Source organism: Triturus cristatus, chromosome 12 (genome assembly GCF_964204655.1).
Source record: "Triturus cristatus chromosome 12, aTriCri1.1, whole genome shotgun sequence".
Classification (NCBI taxonomy): Eukaryota; Metazoa; Chordata; class Amphibia; order Caudata; family Salamandridae; genus Triturus; species Triturus cristatus.
In genome coordinates this window covers 1,133,679-1,150,971 of record NC_140595.1, presented here as the reverse complement: position 1 = coordinate 1,150,971, position 17,293 = coordinate 1,133,679, and the positions used below count along the sequence as shown (strand labels likewise).

General features: G+C 48.8%; 1 protein-coding gene across 1 annotated transcript in view; it reads left to right on the top strand.

Moving 5' to 3' along the window:
* DIRAS1 (DIRAS family GTPase 1) overlaps positions 1 to 16,832 on the top strand; it is an 84,812-nt gene extending 67,980 nt beyond the window's left edge. Inside the window, exon 2 of the mRNA XM_085638526.1 lies at positions 16,111 to 16,832. Within this exon, the coding sequence (XP_085494652.1) occupies positions 16,133 to 16,729 (597 nt within the window). The 5' untranslated portion in view covers positions 16,111 to 16,132 and the 3' untranslated portion in view covers positions 16,730 to 16,832. The remainder of the gene's footprint in view (positions 1 to 16,110) is intronic.
* Positions 16,833 to 17,293: the final 461 nt, after the last annotated feature.

Sequence of the window (17,293 nt, the reverse complement as noted above, 5' to 3'; positions counted from 1 at the left end):
GACCTTTCTATCGCCGGCCCCACCTTTGAACCTTTTTGCTGCTGAGCAGAGTGACTTTATATACACGAGTTATCTTCATATTCGATCCTGTTCCTGAGTACCTGATCTCCATCAGACATTTGGCTCGGTTCTGCGAGCCAGGCCCTAATGGAGCCGTGGACCCCACCCTATATTTGACACATATATATATGTTTTGGTTTCTGTTCCCCGAACGGCACAGCATACTGTTTGGATTACGTATACCTCTGTGCCCTGAAGAAGGTGACAGCTAGACCTGAGCCCACACTGAAACGCGCGTCGGCACTGCGCTGGACAGAAACCATACAGTGGTATAAATATAAGACCCGCCGAATACTAAGTGTACAAAGTATATGTTATTCTTTTTGTCATCGTAGTACAAAAAGAGTGGGGGACCGGGAGCGTAATTAGAGAAAGGTCCAGTCCAGTACCCGTGCTCCCTCAGAATACAGTATATATACTAAGAGGGTAACTGTTCCTAAGAGAATGAGAAAAGTACCAAGGAGTTGGTATGTGTGCTTGTTACGTGGTCGGGTAAAAGTGAGTGTGGGGGAGTTTCTCCTTTAGAATATAGTGCCCTCACACACCCTTTCGAGTGTCATGCTTCATCATCGGGCGTTGTTCCTCGTGGGGGTGGCGCTGCAGTCCCTCACGGGCCCCACGAGAGGGCTCTTTATCGGAGATCTTTTATGGAGACGCCGCAGTTGTGCATGGGGGTGTGTGGGCCTCTAAAAAAAGGAAGGTGAGTTAGTGAGTTAAAAATGCTATACGGAGCCCAGAACCAAAGTTTTTATTCACGGTTCCGTGTAGCAAAGGTTAAAAATAATCCTGGAGCTCCTCTTCGGAAAAAATGGTTGAGGGCAGGTGTGTAACTTACTGCTACTCTCAGGATGGGTGTAGTGTAGGTGAGTGGAAGTCCTACAGAAATGGGGTCAACATGTTTCGCGCATTAATGCTGGTCCATAAGGGATCCGTTAGCGCTTCGTCAAGACCGGAAATAAGGTGAGAGGAAATATTCTAGAAACCAGGTTCCAGGGAAGAACAGAACTGTGAACCTGTAGTACCTTAATAATAAAGGGATCAAGCGTCCACGCGCTGATAGGAACTCCTTCTTTTAGGAACCTATACCCAACCCTTCTAGTTCAGGGAATGGGCTCCGTCGGCACCTCGGTGGTGGCAAGTCGAGAAAAAGTGCTCGTCTGCCCAGGGTGTGGAAACCTACCCCTCCTCCGTAGTGTGCCGGGATTGATGAAGGTGACAGCTAGACCTAAGCCCACACTGAAACGCGCGTCGGCACTGCGCTGGACAGAAACCATACAGTGGTATAAATATAAGACCCGCCGAATACTAAGTGTACAAAGTATATGTTATTCTTTTTGTCATCTCATGCCATCAAAGCACTGCTGAATAACATTGTCTACAACCAGTTCTGGAGCCCATGCTGTTATCTGAAATTTCTTCTTAGTTAACGTTGTGCATTAATCACCATCATACCATTGTATTTCTGATGTACTGGTATTAATCTTCTGTATACCACTGTAGTGTTGATGTTTTGGTTTCTGTCCTTATATTGAAGCTATGCTTTTTATTTGTGCGTTAGCGTTGGTTGGAGAGTAGTATGGATGGGACGTGTATCTGAGTGATTGTATAGATGGTTGAATGCAGTTAGTGTGATTGGGTGTCTGTACCGTTATTCATTGCGTTGGGGGAATCTCATCCTCTTTTGTTCCTGTGGGGACTTGAAAAACAACGTATATTATTGTTTTGATATTATTCATGTTGTTTTGAATTTCTGTATACTTACTTCAATCTATTATTTAAAAAATTAGTATTGGTTACTGAAATTTTTATATGTTGAATACATTGAATATACATTTCTACTATTCTTTTTGGTTTATCCTTTAGTATTTCTGTTTTCTGTCTGACTCATTTTCTCCTTTGCTCCCTGGACTAAAAACCAACTTCTGACCTACCCGAGACACTAAGCGCTCTCATCTATCTTTAGGCAGGTGACTCTCCTTGCCGGCTGGGGACGTTGTCTCTATTTAGTGTACCTCCTTGACAGCACCACCCCTGACATCGCCTTCCTCACTGATACCTGGACGAACGCCGCCTCGGGACCTGACATTGTGATCGCTATCCCCGAAGACTACAAGATCACCCGAAAGGACCACCCCAACTGCCCCGGAGGGGGCATCGCCATCGCTCACAAGTCCAACCTCCACCTGAGCACCCACACTGATGGACCTACAGCCCTGATGGAGTACCTCCACTTCAAGATACAGACTAACCCGTCCACCACCCTCCGGGGCAGCCTCATCTACAGACCTCGCGCACTCTTCTCCGACTCTATCACAGACAAAATCCTCCCGCAAGCCATCACCTCCACTGACTACACCTTGCTGGGAGACCTCAACTTCCTCCTCAACAACCTCCAAGACCCCTACTCCACCTCCCTCCTGGACAACCTCCACAACATCGGACTCAAACAGGTCATACCAGAACCAACGCACTCAGCGGGACACACCCTCGGCTGCATCTTCACAGCAGGAAACTCCATCACCTTCAGCCACACGTCTGAACTCCCTTGGACGGACCATTGTTGCGTCCACTTCACCTTCAAAACCAACATCAACCGCAAACGTCTTCACCAGCTCCAGCGTAGGAATTGGAACTAGATCTCCAACGACCAACTCACCGCCTACCTCAGTAGCTCCTCTCCCACCACCACAGACAACGACCCAACCACCGCCGCCTGTAACCTACACAACTGGATCACTGGCTGCGCCAACACCATCGCCCCCTCAAGAAAGCATCCATCCCCCACAACAAGAAAGACAGCTGGTTCTCCACCACACTCCGAGAATCTAGACGAGCCTGCAGACGCCTCGAAAAGCTATGGAGGAACTCCAAAACCACAGATGACTTAGACAGCTTCAAAGTAGCCACCACCGCACACCAAAAACTAATTAGACACTCAAGGAAGAAAGTACTCCAGGAAAGAATCTCCACCCATGCACACAACAGCAAAAAACTCTTCAGAATCATCAAAGAGTTTGTCCAACCAAACAGTGAGACTACAGACATCCCACCCTCCCAGGACCTCTGCAACAGACTTAGCGATTTCTTCCATCTCAAAATCAAGACCATCTATGACAATTGCAATGACAACAAACCACGCGGAACCCACACCCGCCATCCCTCACAACACGCAGCCGACTCTCGACAGCTGGACTGCCCTCAGCACTGAAGCCACCCAGAAGACTATGATGTCAACCCACTCCAGGGCACCCACGGACTCCTGCCCCCACCACATCTACCACAGAGCTGCAGACATCATCGCCCGGGCTTCGTCGAATCTTTAACCGCTCCTTCGAGTCCGTCTCCTTCCCCGACGGCTGGAAACATGCCGAAATCAACCCTCTCTTGAAAAAACCCTTGGCGGTCCCCACCGACCTCAAGAACTACAGACCGATCTCCTTACTCCCATATCTCGGCGAAAGTCATGGAAAAAGCCATCAACAATCAACTCGCCTCCTTCATAGAAGAACAAGGCATCCTCGACTCCTCCCAATCAGGCTTTAGGAAGAATCATAGCACTGAAACCACCCTCCTTGCCATGACGGACGACATCCGCTCCCTCCTCGAGCATAAATTATGGCCCTCGTCCTCCTGGACCTCTCCGCTGCCTTTTACAGAGTCTCACACCGCACCTTGGCCCTCGACTGGATTCGCTCATTCCTCTCTGGTAGAATGCAGCGGGTCAGACTCCCCCTTTTCTCTCAAAACCCACAGCGGCCACCTACGGAGTCCCGCAAGGATCCTCCATCAGCCCCACCCTGTTTAACGTCTACATGGCCCCGCTCGCATCCATCGCCAGATCACACGGACTCAACATCGTATCGTACGCTGACGACACCCAACTCATCCTCTCCCTATCCAACAATCCCAACATCTCCAAACACATCTTTCAAGAAGGAATGGAAGCAGTCGCCAAGTGGATGAAGAACAGCTGTCTACAACTAAACACAGACAAAACTGAAGTACTCCTCATGGGTCCACACCCCAGTGCCTGGAACGACACCTGGTGGCCCCCTGCCCTCGGGAACCCACCCTCCCCCACGGACCACGTGCAATCTCGGAATCATCCTGGACTCCGAACTCAAGTTGGACCGCCAGATCAAAGCTGTTACGTCTTCCTGCTACCACTCCCTCCCCCTCCTCTGACAGACCTTCAACTGATTTCCCCTCAAACACAGGAAAACAGTCACCCACACCCTCATCAGCAGCAGACTGTACTATGGCAACGCACTCTACGCCGGCATCAACAAGAACCTCACCCGCAAACAGAGCATCCAGAACGCTGCTGTCAGGCTAGTCCTCAACCTACCATGCCACTGTCACACCAGCCAACACCTACGGACACTACACTGGCTCCCTGCCGAGAATAGAAACACCTTGAAGCTCCTCTCCCACACCCACGAAGCCCTCCACAACACCGGATCGGCCTGCATGAACCACCGCCTCTGGTTCCACGCACCCCAAAGATTCCTCAGTTCAGCCCAGCTCTCTCTTGCAACGGTCCCATGCATCACGAACATCAGACCAGGAGGACACTCCTTCTCCTTCCTCGCGGCGAAGGCATGGCACACCGACCCTCTCCACCTCTGACAGACACCATCATTTGCCAAGTTCTTGAGGGGACTCAAGACCTGGCTCTTCGACAACGCACGGTAACACCCTCAAGCTGCGCACCTACCCCCCCTAGTGCCTTGAGACCCTTTGGGGTGAGTAGTTGCACTTAACAAACCTGTGATTGATTGATTGATGGCTATTCCTTGCAGTGCAGTGATGTTGTCTAGGGTGGGCTGGTGACTCCTTGCAGTGCAGTAATGCAGTCTGGGATGGGCTGGTGAATCCTTGCAGTGCAGTTGGCTTCCAGGGTGGGCTGATGACTCCTCACAGTGAACAGATGCCATACGATGTTAGCCAATGACAAATCAGAGTGCTCTGCAGCAATGGTGTTACGGGTGGGCAGGTCAGTCCTCACAGAGCAGTGCATTGATGGCGTCCCGGCTGGGCCATTGACTCCTCACATTGCAGTCACAACATCCAGGATGATCAGGCGTCTCTCTGCAATGCAGTGGACCTGCAGTGTAATGATGGCATCCAAGGTTGGCCAATGACTCCTTACGGTAAAGTAATGCCGTCCAGGGTGGACAGTGACTCCTTACAGTGCAGTGTTGGAGCCTGGGGTGGACCCTTGACTCCTCACAGTAAAGTGCACTGCAGTATAGTGATGGTGTCCAGGGTGAGCCAGTGTCTATTTGCGGTGTAGTGATGGTACCCAGTTTGAGATGGTAACTCCTCGCAGTGCAGTAATGGTACCCAGTTTGAGATGCTGATTCCTCGCAGTGCCGGGATGGTACCCAGTTTGAGATGGTGACTCTTTGCAGGGCAGTGATGGTATCCAGTTTGAGACTCCTTGCAGTGCCGTGATTGTACCTACTTTGAGATGGTGACTCCTTGCAGTGCTGTGATGGTACCCACTTTGAGGTGGTGACTCCTCGCAGTGCCGAGATGGTACTCAGTTTGAGATGGTGACTCCTCGCAGTGTGTGATGGTACCCAGTTTGAGATGGTGACTCCTCGCAGTGCGGTGATGGTACCCAGTTTGAGATGGTGACTCCTCGCAGTGCCGTGTTGGTACCCAGTTTGAGTTGGTGATTCCTCGCAGTGCCGGAATGGTACCAGCTACAGTGGGCTTGTGTGAAGTTGCATAGGCCCTGGCTCTTCATTTTCAACAAATTAAGCACTGAGTGCAGTGCAGTGATGACTTTCAGAGTGAACTGGTCATTCCTCACAGGGCAGTGCCTGCTTCTTTAATGAAGGCAAACTGTCTGGAATGAGTTGCACAGACAGGTTTAAACACTATGAACAACTGACATTGGAATATGTGTTTATCTGCCCCACTTGAGTCAAAATGCACCCACAGCCTCCTTTAAGGGACAGAACCACAAACGTGAGTTAAGTCAGGGTAGAGTTGGTGACGATAACCGTAACTGCTTTATTTCAGAGCTTTTTTATTCACCATCGTATCCCTTAATGTGATGTTTTTCAGTGCAGATGCATAGCCACAGAAGCATTATTTTGGCACCTTGGTGTAACTACCCTAGTGTGGTAGTAACAGAAGTCTGAGTTAAACAAGGTGGAGCATGGTCTGCTCAGCAAAGGTCAGGGAATGAGGTGGGCAAAACTATGCCAGGTATAGTGGCCCCCACCCCGACAGAAATTGGTCTATTTGAAGGAAGTGTCAATCAACCATGGGTTTTATAGTGCACTATTCACCTGTGAGGGTCTCAGGTGCTGGGGGGGGGGAGGAGGTGCGAGCAGCTCTGTAGGTCATGCGAATAGCCAGGTCTTGGAGTCCTTTCTGAGTTAGTGCAGTGTTGGGCTTTGTCGTATTCGGGGGGAGTTCGGTCCAGGTCTTGCCTCCAAGCAGAGGTATCTCTTGGGGGCATGGAAGGAGATTCATTTGTTGAGGTATTGGGGTCCAGTGTTATGGATGGCTTTCTAGGCGTGTGTGAGCAGTTTGAATGTTATTCTTCTTTGGACAGGAAGCATGTGAAGGTCGCGGGTTGTTTCATGAGGTGGTCATGTCATGGGATGTTGACGATAAGTCTGGCTGTGGCGTTCTGGACGGTCTGGAGTTTGCAGAGTTGTTTTTGGTTGATTCCGGCATAAAAGGCATTTCCGTAGTCCAATCTGCTGGTGATGAGTGCGTGGGTGACGGTCTTCCTGGTGTCAGGGGGAATCCATTTGAAGGTTTTGCACAGTATGCCGAGGGTGTTGAAGCAAGTGAAGGACACTGCATTGATCTGGCAGTTCATGGTGAATGAAAAGTCTAGTATAAAGCAGAGGTTGTGTGCGTGGTCCATTAGGGTGGATGGGTTTCCGAGGGCAGGGGGCCACCAGGTGCTGTCTCACGAGGAGGGGGTGGAGCCGAGGATGAGGACTTGTGTTTTTTCTGAGTTGAGTTTCAGGCAGCTGCTGCTCATCCTGGTTGCAGCGTCTTTCATCCCTTCTGGGAAACTGCGCCTGGTGATGTCAGGTTCCTCGGTAAGGGAGAGGATAAGCTGGGTGTCGTTGGCGTATGAGACAGTTGAGTCCGGTTTTTCTGACGATGGTTGCGAAGGGGGCCATGTAGACATTGAAGAGCTTGGGGCTGAGGGAGTATCCCTGGGGTACGCCGCATCTGATTTCTGTTGGTTCGAAAAAGGAAGGGCAATAGTCTTATTCTTTGTGTGAGAGGAAAGATCAAATACAGTCACGGGTTGTTCCCTGGATCGTGGAGTCTGGAGTCTGGTGGCTAGTGCGTAGTGGGCGCGTATGTCGTCGGTGGCGGCTATGAGGGTGGTCTCTGTGCTGTGGTTGCTGCGGAATCCGGATTGTGAGGTGTGGTTTCTGTGAAGTGTGCTAGCTGGGTGTTGACAGCTTTCTCTATGACTTTGGCAGCAAAAGTATACGTTTGTGGGGCTCATCACATGTATATGTATCCCTCTCACTGGATGTACACGCCATCTTACTTTTTGAATTATATACTGAGGGTGGACCATCACCAGTTCAGAGCTGGCGATTGTGTTCTACTCTACAGTATACACCATCTGATAGAGAACTCTAGCCATAGATTCATTACCTTTGAATTATACCCTGGCGTTAGACTGGATCTGGACATTTTTCAGTGAGCAATACACCTGTGCACTGGTAAGTGGCATTGTTCCGCTCTGCATGGAGTTGTCGCTCTGGAAGTAACCTGTGCTGCCTATATAGGCGTGACCTCAGTGAGCTGACATCTGTTCTTTTCTCTCTATGCCAGTCAGTGCAGATCTGGAGAGAGCTACCCCCAGTCATTTTTTGACTGACCTTTACCACCTTACACAGACTGTTGTAGCAGACCTGTGGTGTCGTTTTGAATGGTCTCCCAGGGGCATAATACATGCTGCAGCCCCTGAGAGGCCCCTGGGGTACCTATGCCCTGGGTATATAGTATACCATATACTAGGGACTTATAAGGGCACCCCAGAATCCAATCTGGAGTGTACCTAAAGTACATGCAATCAATTTAGAGGAGAAAGCAGCTAGTCTAAGGTCCTGGATAGCAGGACCACAGCCAGACTAAGTCGAAAACAGTGAAACATCAGCAAAAAGTGGGGGTAACTATAAGAAGCAGATCCTACTCCCATATCATTCCTAACGGCGAGTCTAGGATATTCAGGCTATGATACCAATGTTTCAGCCTCTATCCTGGATTTTGTTGAGACTGACTCTAAGGATGCATGGCATCCTGCTTGTGACACTTGCCTACTGGCATATGTGGGCTCTGCAGTAGGACTTGAAATTTCAGTGGGCACAATATCGGGGAAATCTCTTCAACATGGTCCAGATCTCGGAGGGAACTGCAAAAGATCTGCAGTGGTGGTAAACAAACCACAATTAGGTCAGTGGTAGACCCTTCCCCATCAGATCTGACAGTGATTACAGATATGCCACTCGTTAAGGTGTTTATGGCCAATACCACCGCCATGTGGTACTGCAACAAACCGGATGGGTGGTGTCATGGACCCTTTGTCAAGTGGCCCTGAGTCTCTGGACATGACTAGAACATCAGGGCATATCCCTGGTGGTTCAACACATGACGAGCTCTCTGAACGCCAGTGCGGACAAACTCAGCCAAAGATGCCTAGCGGATCATGAATGGCGTCTCCATCCAGAGGTGGTGCAAGGTCTCTTTCAGCAGTGGGGAGAACCATGATTAGATCTGTTCTTCTCCGCCGAGAATGCCTAATGACAGCATTTCTGCACGCCAGAGTTTCCAAGGCGGCTCTCGCGTGAGACACTTTTTGTCTTAAGTGGAGCTGCTTCCTCCTATCCACCTTTTCACTAATAACACTCCTTCACAAAGTTCTCAAGAAAATCAGGAATGACCGGGCCCAAGCCATCCTTGTGGCTCCGGACTGGGCTTGGAGCGTTTGGTATCTCGAGCTGTTGAGCATGACCATTGGTCCTCCAGGCAGGCTGCCCTTCGGGAGGATCTTCTGTCGTAACAGCAGGGGAGGGTTCTCTACCCGAACCTGTCATCGCCCCCCCTTCAGGCATGAAGATTCAGTGGCAGGAGTTGACAGCTTTTGACATTACTCCCGAAGTCTGCAATGTTATCTTGGCAGCCAGGCATCCCTTCACCTAGACTGCGTATGCCTGCCACTGGGGCAAGTTTGTGGCATGATGTCCAGAGAAACAGGTCTCTTTCTGCTCCTCTTTCTCAGGTCCATCTCTTTAACCCTTCTCTTGCCCAGCAGGTTTCTGCTTTGGGCACCTTATAGGGATATCTTTCTTCCATATCAGCCTTTCTGTGGTTGCCAGATCTGCCACCCTTTTCAAATCTCCCGTTGTAAATCGGTTCTTGGAAGGTGTGCAACACATTTCCACCTTGGACCTTCATGCCTCAGTGGGACCTTAATCTAGTCCTGACTTTTCTGATGTGTGCAACCTTTGAGCCATTGCACAACTCCTCTCAGGCTCCTTTCCATCAAGACTGCCTTCTTGGTGGCAGTAACATCTGCTCGAAGGGGCAGTGAGCTTCAGGCTTTGTCATCCAATCGTCCATACCGGACCACCTACCCCACAAGCTGGTTCTACGCACTAGAGCTTTCTTTCTGCCGAAAGTTTTCACTCCCTTTCATATAGGCCAGTTCATCACCCTCCGCCACTTCCCTCCAAGGTAGAAGAGTGACTTCATTGTCTGGACCTAAAAAGAGTGTGGTCATTGTACCTTGACCACACAAGAGAGTTTTGGGTGGAGGACCAAGTCTTTGTAGATTATGTCAGAGCAAAGAAGGGAAAACCGTGAAGAAATGGACCATCTCCTGATGGATTGTGCTCCGCATTAAGCTTGGCTGCAGATTGGCCAAGAAGAAACCCCCTGAGGGTTTGTGTGCTCATTCCACCAGAGCTAGGGCTGCGATCACTGCATTAGCATTCGGAGTTCCAGTCCTGAATGTGAGAAGGTGGCCTGATATATGCTGCCCACTAGTTCTAGTGGGCACCTTGTATCAGTCCAAACAACCCCTTATGGTGATAGGTTAAAGACAACCTTTATTGAAAGCTATCCTAGTGGTAGCTATGGAGAGCAGCCTTCAGGCTAAGTCTTGAAGGAATGTAAAGCAGCTTGTTTTACCAGTCTATAAGCTCTTGAATGATCAAATGCAAGGACAACCACACCAGGTATATATTCAAAATATATGTATTTAAGATAAAACACACCCCTCTAGTCTCTTTATGAGACTGGAGTTCGAAGTACTTTGTTTACAAGTTAGCAATTATCAGTAATAGCACAAATACACGTTTGGGCCCTAGGGGAGTACCAAACCATATACCAAAAAAGTGTTATAAGAACCACGACTGGAATAGATACTAGGCCTATAGCCTGTAGAATCGCTGGGACCCCAAGGAACCACCCAAGGTAGTGACGCAGGGGACCCACGGGGACTGTATGCAGTGTGTAAACACAACCGCTGGTTCCCATTATCTTCTATGGGCAATGTCGCGGTTGGAAATTTAAAGATTAGGGACACTTCTAATCAAGTCAGGACCAAACCCTTTTGGACTTAAGAAGTTCTAGGGCCAGCACCCACGGGGGCACTCGAGTTACCTTACCCAGGGAAGCCGGGTGCATAGGTGTCTTTTGGTGTCGGGTCGCGTCGTCCATTTCAATGGAAGCCTGCAAAGAACTGCTGCTGCCGTGAAGAGGAGAAGTGTCCGAAGAGATCCAAGCCTGGATCTAGGATGGAAGGAACCTGAAAGCAGAGGGGACAGAGTCTGGGTCACTTGCCAGTGACCGAGGGCAGAATGGACCAATGCCCACAGATGTCGGGTGCTTCAGGTGAGTTGATGGGTGTCTTGACTCTTCAGCCACAAGGTCCCGGAGGCGTCACCAAAGTCCACGAGCCGGATTTGAGCTGTCCCACGAAGTCTGTCGAGTGCTGCGGTGTCGGCGACCAGAATGGACACAACAAGCCTTGGCAACGGCAAGTCACTGGAATTCAGAGAAACAACTGCAGTGCAGACCAGCAAGGTCTGAGGGACTCACCCAGCGAGGGTAAGTCAGGGCACATCTGGATCAACTAGGAAAGCCCAAGCAGAAAAGGAGTTGCCTTCGTGGGGACCTGCTAGCCAACAGACTAGTGATCGCAAAGGAGCCTCGAGCGGTTGCACTTGAAGCTGGCCCACGGGTCACTCGTGGAGTGGAGGCCAACAATCTTTGGTGCAGGAGGTGCTCAAGGCTGGGGCTACTCGGAGCCCAAAGCACAACTTCGAGGAGGACCAGGAAGATAGTGTTGCTGCAAAAGTTCACGGTGTCCAGGGGTCATGGTTCCACGTCATCCCACGATAGCCATGAGCCTCAGCTTTGCTGTGGACTCAGGGTAGCCTCTGGGAAGTCTGGAAATCCACCTCTGGTGATGCAAAGACTTCGGCGTCCGGCGGGAGCTTCAGCGATGCAGACCAGTCAGTTGCTTCTTTGGTGCCTGCCAAGCAGGGGAGTCACTTGACCCCAAGGGAGATTTCTTCAGTCTTCTAGTCAGGATAGAACGTCGAAGGTCCAGGATATATGTAGCAGAGTTTTGTGCAGGGTAATCTAAAGTCCTAGGGACTGGATTCCTATACTTATACTAAGTTTAGGGGATGGACTAACTCTAAGGCCCCACCTATGGGTGGGCTTGGAAAGAGTGGTGGTTACACCCATTTCCTTTGTCCAGTTTCGTGCCAGAGCAGGGGCAGGTATCCCCTGCAACCGGTTTGAACTGGACTATGCACAGGGACACCAAGTGTGCCCCCAGTGCAGGACTTCAAAGCACCAGAGAGTGCTCCCGCCCAGCCCCAATACACATCTGCTTGTCTGGGGAGGTGGTTACAACTCCCTTCGACAGGAAACCTATTGTCCAGGCCTGCCCTGCCGGAGTTTCGGTCAGCAGCAGGAGGCCAGACCCGTGTCTGTGGCAGAGGCATCCATTTTGTGATGCCAGGGCTCATGAAAGTCCTACCGGGTTTAGCCATTGTGAACATGTCTCTCCCTCTAGAAGGGTGGAATGCTACCCCCGCCGCCAGAATTGGCGGGGGGTTGTATTCCAAAGTGTTTGACACCAAACACGACATGTTTTGATGCAGCCATTCCAAGGTTAGCATTTACCGCAAGGTTATAATGCACTTAAGAGTATATGGTATGGCTGTATCACAGAACAGCCATAAGGAAGTATTTCCGAAAGCTGAAGAGGGGCTCAGCTCATGCTTGGGCACCCTCTCACACACAAAACCAAGCACTCTGCCTTCAGGATTGTCAAGGCCTGCCATAGGAGTGACTTATAGGTTTATATGTGTCTGTATAATGGTAGTGATATAGGTAGCCTATACCACAGTAAGGGATGCAAGCACACCCTTACCCAGGCTGCAGTAGCAGACCTGTGGTGCCATTTTGGAGTGCTTCCCAGGGGTGGTATAATACATGCTTCAGCCCCTGATAGGCCGCTGAGGTACCTATGCCCTAGGTACATAGTATACCATATGCTAGGGGCCTATAAGGAACTCCAGAATCCAATTAGATATGTACCTAATGTACATGCAAACCATTTTAGAGAGGAAGCAGCTAGGCTGTGGTCCTGATTAGCAGGGCCACAGCCAGACTAAGGTCGAAAAACAGTGAAACACCAGCAAAAAGTGGGGGTACCCATGTGAAGCAGATCCTACTCTCCTACACTGATTATTTGCCATGCAGCAACATGGGCTTCTCTACACATGTTCACAAAGCATTACTCTGTCTGGACAGTCGGGTCCGTCAGTTCTGCTGGACTTCCTGAAACATTTTCGCAGACCCACCTCCATGGAGGTATTGCTTGGGTATCTATTCTAAGGTAAGGAATCTGTGGCTAGAAGTCTGGATCAGATGAACAAGTTATTTACCTTCTGTAAGTCCTTATCAGCTAGAGACTCTATCTAGCCCAGATTTCTTATCGACCCAACTATCCTTCCTGCTCTGCTAACGGATATCTAGGGACGGAGCTGTTCCCCTTTCAGCACCCTGGTTTTCCACACCAGTGGTCAGTGTGCACCTAAATAGGCACATCACTTCTGGCGCGGACGACGCCAGATGAACCTGAATGATGCCACCTACCGGTGCGCAGGGGTACTGCTCACGAATTGTTTTTGTCGGATCAAGTCTGACACTGTGGATAATTCTAAGGGAAGGAATCTGTGACTAGATAGAGTCTCTACCAGATAAGCTGTTACTGAAGGTAAGTAACTTGTTTGTTAGGCTCCTCCCCCTCTTCTAGTTAGATTTTATTTGTTTAATTCAGCATTTGTGTTGTCACAAAGGTGTTTGTTTTGTTTTCGGCATGTTTCATGGCTTGTACGACATTATAGATGCACAAATATCCCATGCATCTGTCTACTCCAAACACTTCTTTGCAGCGGTAGTGTTGGGACCAGAATGCCCCCCTGCATGGTGAACGCACACGTACCCCTCTCCTGAGTGCCAGGCTGCAGGTTAAAGTAGGATCTTGACTTTTATTTTGTCCCTGGTATCACACAACTGTAGTGTTTCACAGAGGTTTAGGCCTGTCTCTGGTCCTGTAAGGTCCAGAAACTATTCTGAGAATTGGATGGATGCACTATGCATGCCCTCATAATGGACATAGTAATACTGCCCATGCCCTCGTACATCTCATGCAGTAGTGGGGACCGCGCACAATGCTCTTTGAATCGAGAGTGCGACCAGACCATTTTAAGTTACACTGGTTTGTAACACCGAGTCTTGCGCTGCCACCAGTTGTGCTTTTCAAGTGCACGCATGTGCAGTGCACACATAGCACATGTATGGTAGTACGGCTCTATGGGCCCAATTTAATAACTCCACTAATACGTAGAACAGTGATTAAAAGAAACATTCATACTTCTAAAATCAATGTAAAATAAATAAATGGTGTTTAATTAAATTTAGTAAATAGTAATAAAATATTGATCAGCTAATTTGAGTATTATTTCCAAAATGTTTAAAAATATTGTATAAAGCATATATTAATATATTTCAATTATGTAAATATTTGTTCAATTATTATTTTGATGAGTAAATGAGCTGTAACATTTTATTTTATTAGTTGTAGGTTACTAATAATTTTAAATTAATTTATACATTTCATTTACATTACAATATGTTTTTTGTTTTTTTTATTTGTTAAACAAATTTGTAAACCTGCTTAACTTTCCCTATACTTTACCAAAGGAAGATGTCTACTCCGGTGGCAGAGATCTTTTCCTATGTGTAAAAAGTTACTAGTTAATTTACTGTTATATTCTCCACCCCCTGGTGTAAAGGTGGTGGAGACATTTAAATCTATACTCTGACGTTGGGAATAGCATAAAAGTGTAGATTTACATATAGGTGGCCTTGTCTGTTTCTTTTAGTGTGTGGTCTGGTCTACACTAGACATTCTTTCGCTCTATTAGTGCATTGTGAGAGCTGTACCAGTGTGTGGTGTGGCTTCTTAACGATATACTCTCTTTCTCTCTTTGAATGTGCATTGCTGGGGGGGGGGGGGGGTGCTTGCTGTTTTTTTCAGTGTGTGTCCTCTACATTCCTGCAGATACACCCTGTGCCTCTCTGAATGCCCATTGCGTGAGAGTTGTGGTTGCTGTTTGTTTCAAAGTGTGTCCTGTAAATTCCCACATATACACCCTGTACCTCTCTGAATGCGCATTGCGTGGGGGGGGGGGGTGCTTGCTGTTTGTTTCAGAGTGTGTCCTCTACATTCCGGAAGATACACCCTGTGCCTCTCTGAATGCCCATTGCGTGAGAGGTGTGGTTGCTGTTTGTTTCAAAGTGTTTCCTGTAAATTCCCACAGATGCACCCTGTGCCTCTCTGAATGCACATTGCATGGGGGTGCTTGGTGTTTGTTTCAGAGTGTGTCCTCTACATTCCCGCAGATACACCCTGTGCGTCTCGAAATGCGCATTGCGTGGGGGGGGGGTGCTCGCTGTTTGTTTCAGTGTGTGTCCTCTACATTCTCGCAGATACACCCTGTGATACTCTGAATGCGCAGTGCGTGGGGGCGGGGTGCTTGCTGTTTGTTTCAGTGTGGCCTCCACATTCCCGCAGATACACCCTGTGCCTCTCTGAATGCGCATTGCGTGGAAGTTGTGGTTACTGTTTGTTTCAAAGTGTGTCCTGTAAATTCCCGCAGATACACCCTGTGCATCTCTTAAAGTGCATAAAAGAGTAAGCCCATTTCTATTCACAAACAGCACTTTTAATTACTACAGATAAAAAGAACCCAAAAGAGTTGTTAATGTACTCGCCATGCTTTGTGTTTGTTATACTCAATTTAAAATTACTTTATGTTAAATAAATTGTTTAATGTTTAAAAAAAATACTTAAATCAAACTTAAAAATTGAAATTAATTGAACAAATATGCTTTAATAAAATTAACCTAAATAATAAATATAAAAATATTATAGAAACGTTGGGATTTATATCATATTTAATGAGTTATTAATCATTTAATTTGATGAGTTAAAGTACAGTACCCTTTCATATTTTGTAAGGTCTAGGTTAATAATTATTTTAACTTAACTTTTTTTCAATTAAACTATTTTTAATTTATATTTAAAATAATTATTAAACTTTTGTTTTTTTCTATAATTTACAATAATGATATCTCTGCCTTGGTGGTGGTGACCTCCCCTACGTGTGAAAAGTTACCAGTAGTAACTTAACGATCATAAATCCTGACCTAGCAGGCTCTACCCCTGCGTTTAGGGGAGAGGTATAAATCTATACTTAGTATATTTATACGTGGAAATTGTGAATAGCAAACAAGTTACTACTAGGTACAGTTGCATGCATGTAAGTAAATCTATTTGTGTAAATGTACTTTTGTGAATACGCCCCTCTCAGTTTGTTTCTGTATGTTGGGCGAGAGTTGTGCTTGCTTCAGTATGTCCTGTAATCTTGCATAGACATTCTGTTTCTCTGCCTCTTTCAGGGTGAGAAACAAAACTCTTGAGATGCCTGAGCAGAGCAATGACTATCGAGTGGTGGTTTTTGGCGCTGGAGGTGTGGGCAAGAGCTCCTTGGTCCTGCGTTTCGTGAAAGGGACGTTTCGAGACACCTACATCCCAACCATCGAAGACACATATCGGCAGGTGATCAGTTGTGACAAGAGCGTGTGTACGCTGCAGATCACAGACACCACAGGAAGCCACCAGTTCCCGGCCATGCAGCGACTGTCCATCTCCAAGGGTCATGCCTTCGTCCTGGTCTTCTCTGTCACCAGCCGCCAGTCCATGGAGGAGCTGCGGCCCATCTACCAGCAGCTCCTGCAGATCAAGGGCAGTGTCGACAGTATCCCGGTCATGCTGGTGGGAAACAAGTGCGATGAGACTCACCGTGAGGTGGCTGCCCAGGAGGGTGAAGCATTGGCCAAGGAGTGGAAATGTGCCTTCATGGAGACCTCAGCCAAGATGAACTACAATGTGAAGGAACTCTTCCAGGAGCTTCTGAGCCTGGAGAAGAAACGGAGCATGAGCCTCAGCATTGACGGCAAGCGATCCGGCAAGCAGAAGAGGGCGGACCGCATACGAGGAAAATGCAGCATCATGTAACTGCCCTGGGGTTGTCTGGAGCGAACCCCACTGCACAGGCTCACCTAACTCCATCGCACAGGCTCCTCAGCCAGCGCCATTGCACAGGCTCCTCCACCAGGTCCATCGCACAGGCTCCTCAGCCAGGTCCATCGCACAGGCTCCTCAGCCAGGTTTATCGCGCAGGCGCCTCAGCCAGTTCCCTCGCACAGGGGCCTCCGCCAGGTCCATCGCACTGGCTCCTCCACCAGGTCCATTGCACAGGCTCCTCAGCCGGGTCCATCACACGAGCTCCTCCACCAGGTCCATCGCATAGGCTCCTCAGCCAGGTCCATCGGGCAGGCGCCTCAGCCAGGTCCATCGCACAGGGGCCTCATCCAGGTCCATCGCACAGGCTCCTCAGCCAGGACCATCTCAAAGGCTCCTCACTCAGGACCATTGCACAAGCTCCTCAGCCAGGACCATCGCACAGGCTCCTCAGCCAGGACCATCGCACAGGCTCCTCATCCAGTTCCAGAGCACAGGGCCCTCATCCAGTTCCATTGCACAGGCTCCTCAGCCAGTTCCATTGCACAGGCTCCTCAT